This window comes from Poromitra crassiceps (assembly GCF_964638095.1).
Source record: "Poromitra crassiceps genome assembly, chromosome: 13".
Taxonomy (NCBI): domain Eukaryota; kingdom Metazoa; phylum Chordata; class Actinopteri; order Beryciformes; family Melamphaidae; genus Poromitra; species Poromitra crassiceps.
The window spans coordinates 21,546,105-21,558,115 of NC_139644.1; the positions used below are offsets into that span (position 1 = coordinate 21,546,105).

General features: G+C 44.8%; 1 protein-coding gene across 1 annotated transcript; it reads right to left on the reverse strand.

Moving 5' to 3' along the window:
- Window positions 1-4,070: 4,070 nt before the first annotated feature.
- p3h4 (prolyl 3-hydroxylase family member 4 (inactive)) lies at window positions 4,071-9,656 on the reverse strand. Its single transcript, XM_083648688.1, has 7 exons — window positions 9,166-9,656; window positions 7,277-7,426; window positions 7,004-7,175; window positions 6,753-6,881; window positions 6,181-6,326; window positions 5,557-5,640; window positions 4,071-4,688 (listed from the first exon to the last, which is right to left on the reverse strand). The coding sequence occupies exons 1-7, from the start codon at window positions 9,607-9,609 to the stop codon at window positions 4,539-4,541; spliced, it is 1,275 nt and encodes a 424-aa protein (XP_083504814.1). The 5' UTR covers window positions 9,610-9,656; the 3' UTR covers window positions 4,071-4,538.
- Window positions 9,657-12,011: the final 2,355 nt, after the last annotated feature.

Sequence of the window (12,011 nt, forward strand, 5' to 3'; positions counted from 1 at the left end):
CGTGGGGAAGTGGGGGGGTCGAGTCTGAGACGTGCTAATGCTTGGACTGCTGTGGCATTACTGCATACAAAACGCCACACTGGTTGTTTTGTTGTCTTACAATCTGACCTGGCAAGATCAACCCTAAATTCCATCCTGCACCTCTCCTTCCCCTCCCTCCCCTGCCCCGCATTAGTCTAGCCTCCCACCCCCAATTCTGATAGGGCAGGACCGAGATGCTATTCTGCCAGGAAACACTTGACTACAGTAATCTTGTCAGCGAGCGATACGGAGTCCACTCGATTCATCAGCCCTGGCTGCTTCACATATATGCTACTAACCCGACTAATCCACTGGTGCCACATCTGGAAGTTCCCCTATTTGCTATTTATTTTCCCCAGGCATAACGCTTCTCCAGTGCCTTCAGTCTCCATGTAGCAGAGTGGATTATCTTCAGCAGCCTTTCTTGACACGCCTTACCTGTAGTGCTCTCTTAGCCTGTTTGTAGCCCTAACCTAACCCAAGATGCCCTCGCTGAAATGCTTCTTCTGCGCTGCTCCACCTCTGCATGCTCACTTCTGTTCACTCCTTATGCTCTGACCTAAAAGGACTGCGACCACTTCCCCCTCCAACGTTCATATTCAAGAACTGGTTCTGGTTCTTCTGGAAAGTCTGGTTACTTCAAAAGCAACCAGTAGTCAATGATCCTTTTAGGGCCAGAGGTAAGTGTCTGTGCATGTGTGCATGAGCTGTGAGCAGGTAGGCATCTCGTGGTAGTCCGACGCCTGGCTTGGAAGATCATAGTCCTGGCCGGGTGCCAGACTCTGTCAGACTCAAACCTTATGGGACTGAGAGGGTTGGTGCCACGGCTACTAAAGAGCTGCTGCATGTGTTGTCAACACTCTAACCTGGCAAGAGCCATGTTGGATAGGACTGGCACATGAATGATGGAGCGACTGACTCATTGCTTGATACATATTTTTGCTCTCAAATCTGACACTGCCGTGGTTAAATCTCAGCTGAGTACGAGCCGTTCGACAATGAAAGAAAATTATTCAAGTGTTATTTGAGCTTTAATATGATTACGTTTCATATTAGTGTATAAAGCCCATCATTTTGTGCAGAATTAAGTGATCTCTTTTTGTGCACGATTCTGTTGTCACTGCTTCTTGAGTAGATCTTGAAATGTCATGCCAATTCTAATGCAAGTTGAGTGCTGACGGGCTTTATAACGTGCTTCTTCTAAGTCATTTACATTATTGCTGGTCAACATGTCTTTTTACCTGTTGTTACTGATGTCTCCTGACCTTGTCTTTTCTCACAACGTGTCCTCCCCGGATGCAGGAACATCCGAAGAGGAAGGTATAAACTCGCCGTATCCCATCCCATCCTATGCCAGCTTCTCTCAGCCGTATCCCATCCCATCCTATGCCAGCTTCTCTCAGCACGGCTACTGACTCCATCAGCCACCATCTGGAGCTCATCCCATGGCTCATCTCCACAGACCATTTAGCTGTCTTACTACTGCTAATAGCATTAGTGCCATCTCACCACTCCTCTTGCCTGAATGCTCCATTCTGCTAAAACGCTATCAAAATACCTCATCACCCAGAACGCCCTCTGTAATGCAGTGTGGTTTCACTTCCATTTCTCAGGCATCTTCATCCCCTCTCCTCATCACCCAGAATGCACTCTGTAATGCAGTGTGGTTTCACTTCCATTTCTCACGCATCTTCATCCCCTCTCCTCCATGCTCCCATTTTCATAGCATCTTTCTACAGCTGCATTTCTGCCTCTAACGATTTCTCCTGCGCTGTCTTTTACTCCCCTTCCAGATCTGGTGGAGGATAAGATGCCTGTCTGTCTTTCTGTCTTCCTGTCTCGTCTACTCCTGTCTTCGTCCTCACACTGTGTCATTTCCACATCGGAGAAGGGGGGAGCAAAAAGTCTTCCACTCCTGTCCTAGATCTCCCCAAACCTCTTCTGATATTGTCTCCTCCACTCTCCTGTCTGTCCCCCTGCCTGGCTCCGCCCTCCTCTGGGACCCGTGGAGCTCCTCTCAGCATCCCAGCCAAATCATATTCCTGTGGTTGCTGCCAGCAAGGCCACTGAGGATTGTGTTCCCGGCCATGTCTAGAACGAGCAGGTGGCTCTCCCTGTGGGAGACACCAGGGTCTTCCTCCAGTCCGGTGGCTCTGAGAATGTGCTTTGGTGTCTGTGAACCTCCTCTCCTTGCGTCTCCTACAGTCTGATGAAGAACATATCAACGGTGGACCAATTCAACATGAGACATGAGTCTTTCCACTGCCTGCCTGCTTGCCTGCCTGTACACAAACTATCTGGCCACTGATTGAGTCCACAGTTAACTGCTGGACAAGCACAGACTGACCATCTAACAGACAATGCTGTGATAGGACAGCAATAATGTGATAGGACCTGAGGCTCAGGCCTCGTCTAGGTGCGGCTCAAAATAGACATTGATCTGCCCGTAAATGTTTAATCTACAAAGCTATGGAAACATGGGTCTAATTGAAGAGAATTCCTGCATTGGACTGTTGGTGACAAGTTTTCCAAAGAGAGATTGAGGAAGGACCAACGATCATACAAGAACATGACAGCATAACCAGTAAACCATTAGCCAGAGCCCAGACTGAGAACTGACTTTATGTTTTGCGTTAATTGTTCATTTAACTTGAAGCATCCTATCTGCCCACCCCACACGTTTTCAGGTACAAAAGGGGAAGCTAGGCGTTATGGTTTTGGGATCATTTTAAAACACGGAAACCTTGAAGCAGCAGAGACCGTCACTTAGTGTTTTCAACCACAGACCTACCGACATACATTCCACCTTTAGTGTTAACAAAAAAAAATCAGTCTGTGTGTGGTCGCCACCTTCTTGAGGCCCAAAGTTTGTACGCTAAGGTTTAATATGTGTGTTTTTTCATGGGTGAATGTATGGGTTTGAAAGCTTTTTAAAGAAAAGAGAGAATGTACCGTATGTTTACACTAGTGTTAGGGGCAGTTGTGTGTCCGTACACACCTTGGCACTCCTGCCGTCACAGGTAGACAGGTTTTTACCTCTAGAATTTCATCTCTTTCTACGAGCCGTTGTGCGCGGCAGCCATAGCACCATAACGACAGCACATAAGGAGTTAAACGGTTTTTAATGTCATGTAGCTACACCTAGCCAACTGTATGCACACCTCTTTGTAAATACGTGCGAGATGTACTGAATGTTAAATACACTGTATGGAAATTAATCTAAAAGCTATCTTAGAAAATTTGTTTTATCCGTTTCAGCAGACATACCTGTCTGTCTCTTGTCCCATCCATTCATCTATCAATGTGGCGTAACGGCTAAGCTGTCCGCCTAGCCATTTCTCTATCATTCCAGCTATCACGGACATGTCAGGAACTTTTTGTATATTTGTGGATAGCCCTCGAGCCCTGGGTTGACGTCAGCCCAGAGACTTTGTAACGATCCCCAGGTTCCCCGCTGTAAATGACATGAAGAGATTTAGTTTGGGGTTGAGGACGCAGCTCGTCTGATAATGCGTGTGTGAGGTCGCTTTGATTCTGTTGAGCTTTGCACTATGGCAGATGCACTATCGTTGCTACAGTATGTACAGAGTATCAAATACAATCTGTTTGATGGAAGCAAAGAAACATGCATCTTAGCCCCATATTTTTAGATGCTATCTTTTTGAATTGAGACAAAAAGAAAGAAATGTAGATGATTTGAAATGAAGGGAAAATAAAATACAAAAATAAATAAACCACACTTCCTCCTCTCTGTCCCTCGCTGCGTTGCTGATTCACTGTTAAATACATGGCTAGACATGGAAGTGTCCGGCTGCGTCTGAAAACCAAAGTTTTTACATAACGTATTTGTCTCGACATGAAATTGCAGTGGGTATGGGACAAACACTCGTTAAGGATAGAACAGGATCCTACATCTACTTTTTGTTTCGCTGAATTGTTGCTGAATTGCTCGAGAGGTACCACGATCAAATTGGTTGTGCACTTCTCCCCTAAACTTTAAATGGAGGGAAGCAAAAGTGTATATTAAAAGAATATCTTTAATTATAAACAAATTATTTGCTTTCTCCACTCAGTTCAGTAACACCATAGGTGGTTGACAAGTCATTCAGTACAAGACAAAAGCACATATCACATTCCTGACAGCAAAGGCACAGAGGGAAGCATTCCTGCTTTCATTAAATAAAACCTGTAACAAATTCATTAACAAGTACATACCTCATTAAAGATGGAACAGAGGCATACAAGCCAGCTACTGATTATAAGAAATAAGGCTTTTAAAAGGCTGATGACAGCCAAGACAGAATACGTTGATCTGAGCTCGATCAACATGAATGAAGTGATGAATTCCTCCTTTTTTCACAGCGCATAACTGTGTTGTGTTTTTTCTTCTTCTGCCAAATCCTTGTTTGGAATGTTTGTATAGGGTCTGTCTCTGTAGGCTGTCCAACACTCTTTGGCATGTTGTCATGACAGAGCTGGATGAAGAAGATGGATTTAGGGAGGTGAGATGAGAGATCTCAGTCGACGGTCTCTCCAGTGTCCCACTTGGTTTTGGGTTCCTGCCACCAGTCGGCCACAAAGGACTCCTCGTAGTCTCCCACGCCCTCGAACTCGCCATCAGGAGGTTCTGAGTGAGTGGCGCCGGGTTCTTCCGGACTTACCACGTCCTAACAGCAAACACAAAACACTCACAGTCAACGGCAACACGTGTTTTCTGTTACACGGACCTAGTTGGCATTTGGCAAACACCTAAGCAAGCATTTCCCCCTCACTTTTACTGCATCTGGCACTTCTGTCAGCGTTTCCCTTTTTTGCATCTATAAACCTCTCACTTGAGCAGCCTGTAATTGACTCTGACTCCGCCCCCTCTCCTCAGGTCCAGGCAGTGATTTGAGGTGGGAGGGGCTGACCTGTGTTAAATGCATGTGGCAGGGCCTCAGTGGCCAACACCTCCCAGCCACATACCACACGCTGCTGGCGGAAAAAACACATACAACTCTCTCTCTCTCTCTTTCTTCCTTTCCCCCGTCTTCATCCCCCTTTCATCCGTTCCACAGTGTAGTCAGTAATCACGTAGGCAGTCGCTCTGCACTCTGGATCTGCTCCTCCAAAATAACGCGAGAGACTAAAGGTTTACTAGCCCAAATTTGTTTTATGAGGTTTCATTTTCGTTCACAGTAACTAAAAGAAAAACAATGAAAATGTCTGAAATTGTCAAACCAACATGGATCGGCTGATTTAACTTCTTATGTTGAGCCACGTCAATCTGCCCAGAATTTGTTGTTCTCTTAAAAATAGTAATAATAATAATTTGATAATTTATTGATTCTGTAGGGAAATGTATACCGATATTTACTTTTTGCCTACGAGGTCAGAGGTCAGGCTCAGCTACAGAAGGATTCAGTGGCTTCTTGATCACGGACCCTTTTAAACAATCGGCGGCCGACACAAGAGCTTGAACCCAGGTCCAGTGAAGAACCTGGGTTTCTGTTCCCCAATGTTCGCACTATTTTGACCCCATCATAAGAACCTTACCTCGTCGTCTGTTTGTAGGTAGTTAATCGCAAACTCCAGCATCTCTTTCTGCTTGGTCGTCTGGTTGAAGAAGCTCAGCGCCTCCTGAGGAACAAATCAGACCTGAGTCAGGCCGAGAACAAAGCTACGTCGTGCTGTTTTACAGCAGACGAGTCTGCTAAGCAACACATTTGGCCTGCTTTTGTTTACTGCTCTTTTTGCCTTTGATTTTCGGAAGCCGTCAAGTGTTTACAGCGCTGAGGCCAACTGAGGCCATTTCCTTAAGCTCATGAGCTTTGTGGGTTAGCTCGGTTGCATGCAAAGCTGGCACACCGCCAACGCTACACTGGCACAGCATGAGCATATACTTTACACATTATATACAAGTATATGGCATCCTAACTACCACCAAGATTGTGTTAACGTTCACACTAAACCGCTTTGCTATCTTTTCTTGCAAGTCGCTTTAGTTTAGTATCGTATATAATATATGTGAGCTTCGCTGCCTCGTTCTGCCGCTTCCCAGCAATCTGATCTACTTCAGTTCGTGTCAGCGGACTGAAGAAACCATTGGAGTCATGTTAGGTTGGACCTCAAGGTCGTGGAAGGTGCGGAGAAGAGTAACAGGGTGGTTGTGTCACTCACAGGCCGAGGCTGGAAGTGACTTTCTTCTAGTCCCCACTGCTCCTTGTAGAAGTGGTAGTACACTATGTTTTGTTGCATCACCTGGTCCTTGGGGTCAAACAGCATGTAACTGGCCGCACACGGAGCGGCGCTCTTTACATCATTCACTGTAAAGGGAGAGAAAATAGTATGGCTGTTATGACAATGTGTTATAATGTGCCATGTAGAGCTGCAACGATTAGTTGATCGACAGAAAATTAATCGACAACTATTTTGATCATCGTTTTGAGTAATTTTTTAAGACAAGAAAAGTCAAAATTATCTGATTCTTAAATGTGAATATTTTCTGGTTTCTCTATGACAGTAAACGGAATATCTTTGGGTTGTGGACAAAACAAGACATTTGAAGACGCCATCTTGGGCTTTGGGTAACACCATTTTCTGACATTTTATAGACCAAACGACTAATCGATTAATCGAGAAAATAATCGACAGATTAATCGATAATGAAAATAATCGTTAGTCGTAGCCTTAGTAGTGCCGTGCAACATGCTGTCGATCTCCAGGATAACCGTCATTATCATAGTCCTTACGTTTATAATAGGCAAACTGGAGGTAGTGGTACATGGTGGCTACGAACTTCTCCACAAAGAAACCTCCAACGTTGGGCGTCAGATCCTCCTCGCATTTCACCTTACACTTCAGCACCTCAGCGTACAGGTCTGAAGGAAGCAGGAGAGAGAGGAAACAACAAAGGAAGCAAAAACCAACATCGGTTATTTCCCCCCGCTTGGACTTTGCCCAAAACGTCTCCTGAAAGAAGAGGAGGAGGTCCTCTGCTCACCTGCCAGCGTAGGGTAGAAGTCTTTGAACTCTATGATCTCGTACGAGCCCTCGCAGCCCGCCAAGCAGAGCTCATATATTTTTAAGTACTCTGTGATGGCCTGCTCCATGTTGCGGGCGCTGCTGCTGAAGTCGCCGTTGTTGTAGAGCTTCACCGCCTTCACAAACACATTCTGGAGCGACACAGGCAGCAGAAAGCACAATTTGAATACAGTGTGGCAGGCAGGCGTGTGATTGGCACGCTGGAGAAGGATGCCAATGCTGAGTTACGAACCTCGTACGGCTGCTCCTCGTGGTCGATGAGGTACTCATCCACGTCTAACAGGGTCTTGTAGTAGTTCATGTTCTTGGTTAAGAAGGGATCATCTGGGTTCTTCTGCAGGAAGGTGTGGGCCGCTGCCACAGCCTTCTCCATGTTGTTCAGCTGAATCAAAATGATCATAATGGAATTGCAATGAGGTCTCAGGCTTTAGTGTTTGAGATAGAAGGCAGAAGAAGGTTGATATGCTTGATGATTGATTGAACATGGAGATCAGGTGTCAGCTGTCCATGTTGTCACTACTAGTGTCACCCTGACAAAGTCTATCCTGAATGGAAACATTCAAACACGTTGCTGTATCCATCATTTCTACCTTCAAAATCAGACTGCCTTGGATCCCTGCCTGACTGCTGACTAGGATTTCATAGGACAGTCTCAAGGTAGGGCAGTGCAGAGGTGATGTCAAAAAGATGAGGAAGACCATGCACATAGAATGGACAAAACTGGACTCAGATATGTAGAGGAGGGTAAAGCCACGACACGCAGCCCCAGGACAGTTCACTCAATACTTGTGTGAACATGCAACACTTTCCAAAAGCTTGAGAACCCTTGAATCTGTGTGATGCTACTGATCCATAGACAGTGAATGGGAAACTGACTTTGTGTGTGTGTGTGTGTGTGTGTGTGTGTGTGTGTGTGTGTGTGAGAGAGAGTGAGTGAGTGAGTGAGTGTGTGAGAGTGTGAGAGAGTGAGTGAGAGAGAGAGAGAGAGAGAGAGAGAGAGAGAGAGAGAGAGAGAGAGAGAGAGAGAGAGAGAGAGAGAGAGAGAGAGAGAGAGAGAGAGAGAGAGAGAGAGAGAGAGAGAGAGAGAGAGAGAACCTAGATTAAGTTTAACTTCTGGCTCCCATATATTTTTAGCAAAGCTAGAATAAACTTCACAAGGTCAGTAGCCCATTCTATTCACTGTATATGGAGCAGCCCACGAGTTTACACCCCATTCACAAATTCATGCTCTCTCTCTCTCTGACTATTAGCTTTGGGAAAAGAGTGGGGCAAGCAAGCAAGCTCACAAGCATTGTCTGAAAGCAGCTGGGGCAGAGAGAGCAGTAACATGTGAATTCTTAAGGGGTGTCATTCCCCTTTAATATATCACTTTTTAGTCTGCCCAGCAGCAAATCTATTCTCCATTGATTCAGTCACTTCTTCAGCCTGCATCGCCCTGCGTCTGACAGGAGGACAGAGGAGAATACTTCTTCAGCCTGCATCGCCCTGTCTGACAGGAGGACAGAGGAGAATAGGGGGATTGTTTGGTGGGGCTTGACGTGGCACACACTCATCTGAGCTGCTTTGTCCACATGGAGAGTTGAGGAGAGTCTTTACTTCTCGTTATAAGACAAAATCAGCCTCTCAGGCGAGTGAATCGGCCTCGAGGAACCGACTGCAGACTCTCTAGAGACTATACACTCCATGCTGAATGATTGCGTCCCACATTACAGTACAGTACACATCACAGTTATCACGACTCCACACACCTCTTCCCTTGTAGTTTATGCTCTTCCACTAAGCTATGGCACACAAAATCACTGTAAGATTGCCATAGGGCTTATGTCTGCGGTAGTCTAACATGACTTTAGATTGACATAAAGTAACCCTACTTTATGGTATGGTTATCATCACTAAAATATTAATATACCATAAGGACTTTAAGTGTGTCTGTTGTTGCACCCAATCGTGACTTCTGTGTTTGTTTTTACATCCAAAAGTATTGCTATATGATTTTCTGTGGTATAGTTTTGGTTGTAAACGTTATTTACAGAATAGTTTAATAAGTAACCGCATCATCCAATCTTGGGCACTGTTACGCACACAGTTCCACGCACACACAAAGTGTTTGGGCCTCCTCACCTGGTAGTATGCATACTGTATGTACCGATAGGGCGTCCTCTTGTCGAAATCTTCCAGTAGATCCCTCCGTGGATAGGCGATGTTAAACACTGGGAAGGTCGCCTTGCACTTTTTCAGGCACGAAGCCCGGAGGAGAAAATGCCGCACGACGCGCAGGGTGCTGTCGGGGAACAGGGTGCCGTTGTCCCGGCTGACGGAGCTGCAGTTGCGTCTGCAGAACGCCTCGCTGTCCCGCAGCAGGCGGCGGAGGCGCAGGCTGAGCTCCAGGTACTTGATGCTGTCGGCCCAGCGCTGCTGGCCGTACTGCTCCAGGGCATGGCCGTACGCCGTGTCCAGCGGCATCAGGTCCTTCTGGGGGAAACTTTGAAAGCTGTACTCTTCGTACTGAGCCTCGACCACCAGGGCCGGTAGGAGGACAAACAGGCAGAGGCCTTTCAAGAGCATTGCTTTTCCCTTCGCTGGTTCCTCCGAACTGTACTCTTGTTTTTGAATGGGCCAGGAGGCTGCTTTTTCATCAGGGGATTGACATGTCCGCCCGCACGTACGCTTTAATTAATGCTATGCTAACATCGTCAAGATAGCTGGAAGTAAACTAGACTTCTGGTCATCCTTTTCAAAATAAAATACTCAACCTACAACATTTTATTTTAAAAATCTGGTGTTTTACTTTTTGTTTACATCTGTTTATTGGCATTTTAATTAGCAAATAAGTACAGTACAAATTATATAAAATACTGTATTACAAAAAGTACTACAGACTTTGCATGCACAGAGACATAAAACAATGACGTATAGCCTATATCAGGCATGTCCAAACTCCAAAGTCCAGCCCTGGGGCCAATTGTGGCCCACGGCTTGTCTCTCAAAATATACTATATGTGGCCCTCCACACAGTATTGGTTAATCAAGCAAGTTCAATTTGCATTTTTCCCCTTCACCTAATGACAGCACTATCATACAGTTTGTACAAGCGCCAAGTAGGAACAGCACATGCAGAACTCGTGTTTTCAGATGGTAAACAAAATCTTTAAAGAGTAGCCTACATTTGTATGTGATTTTTTATTTTATTTTATTTATAACCCATATTATGCGAGCACCTGGCCCCCCGGCATTTTCACATGATCTAATCTGGCCCCCATTCAAAAAAGTTTGGACACCCCTGGCCTATAGGCTATAAATGGCATTCAAGGTCCAAAGTTACTTTGCATGGTGATTATTGACATCTTACATTAGGTATAATCTAGTAGTTGTTTATTACCTATACATAATCAATGAAGGGTTGCCAACTTGTCAAGCCATGTGAGTGCGTTTTTACACAGTGGCATCATTTCAAGGGAGAAATATGTACTTCTATACTACTTTGTACCGGTTTCTTTGTTTAGCCAGTTTCCATTTCCTTTTTCCAACCACTTAGAAAAACATGTAGATAAGAAGGAAGGAAGCACTTAGTACTGAGTTGTAATCTGGGTTATGTCACTTGGTATTTGGCATTTTAAATAGTTCCAAATCTGAACTTCCTATTTGATCCACGTTGCATCTTATCAAAAACAGCTGCCAGCAGACTGCTTACAGTGAAGATGCATTTTGAGAATCATTGTATTTGGTTGTTTGACATGCTTTCAAAAATATGGCCCATATTCAGACCACAAGTAATCATACAGTTATGATGTGGAAGAATTAACAAATTGAATAAGATATATAGCCGATAGACATGTGAACAGACTGGATAAGAGAAGGAGGCAAGTGTCTTATGCTTTAATGGAGAGGATGAAAACAAAAGGAGATGCATTGTGCTCATCGTCATACAGTTTTGCTGACCGTTTCAGCTTGTAGCTCTTCACGTGATCTTATAATGTTTAAAAAAAACTAGATCTCTGTACTAAAAAAGACTACAGAATATCAGGTCTGGTACTGAAAGTGACACATTTTAATATTTTACTTTGAAAGTGAATTCACCTCACTTCTGCTATAACTTTGCCAACTCTGACTGGCTTGACGCAGAAATCACGGTCCGAGTTTTTGGACTTCTGAGGCAGAGGCTCCATCCTGTCCATGTTTACTGGGTCATAACACCCAACACACTCATAGCACACTATTTATTTAGTAGTTGGTTTATGTTATTGTTGCTATAAATAGTGTCTAACTCTTTCATTATTAAAAATAAAATTATAGTGGGCAGACTTCAAGTCATTAAAAAAGAAAAATACCGATTTTCTTTTTAGGGTTCCAGTGGTCTAAACCAGTTTGCTCCTCTGACCATGTTGCCGATGCAGGCCGCCGGACCTCTGGTATTTATAGCCCCTTGGACTTCTAGCTACAGACCTGCATGCTGAGACATGGGATGGAGCAGTAGATCCATCTGCATGGTTGACAAATAAGTGTTGCCTATAGTCTTTTATTTTAGGTGACTCAATATATTCCATATTCTGGGTAGTACCCATAGACTGTATTACCGTATGGACCCAAGAGGATACAAGATTGAGCTTTTTTCTGAGGCAGATTTGCCCAGAAGCAGTGTGTAATAATTGTCTAAAAGTGGGCATAGCCTAAGGATAAATGGGCTGGTTCAAGCATAAATAATTTGGGCCCAGCTCGTCCTGGGCCCAGGAAGCCATGCATTACACGTTTGCAGAATTCCATTAAGAGGTGGGTTCTTCATGCTGCTCCTCCTCTGCTGCAGCTACAGCTGCCTGCTCCGTCAAGCTGACTGGAGACACACAGAACAATACCGGAAGTCACGCCGATATGTCTTAAAATAAAAGCATCGAGTTTTCAGTAATGCGCCCTCTGGCGGACATTTTTGGGGCCTAGCTTTCTGAATGAGTACAGACAGCTGATTGCATTTC

What these genes read in the sequence shown, in the direction of transcription:
- p3h4 (XM_083648688.1), bottom strand. Translation starts at nt 9,609, where the DNA reads ATGCTCTTGAAAGGCCTCTGCCTGTTTGTCCTCCTACCGGCCCTGGTG. An exon ending in ACGAGGAGCAGCCGTACGAG is followed by an intron (nt 7,176 to 7,276) that starts GTTCGTAACTCA and finishes GTGTCGCTCCAG; the next exon opens with AATGTGTTTGTGAAGGCGGT. An exon ending in CTTCTACCCTACGCTGGCAG is followed by an intron (nt 6,882 to 7,003) that starts GTGAGCAGAGGA and finishes TGCTTCCTTCAG; the next exon opens with ACCTGTACGCTGAGGTGCTG.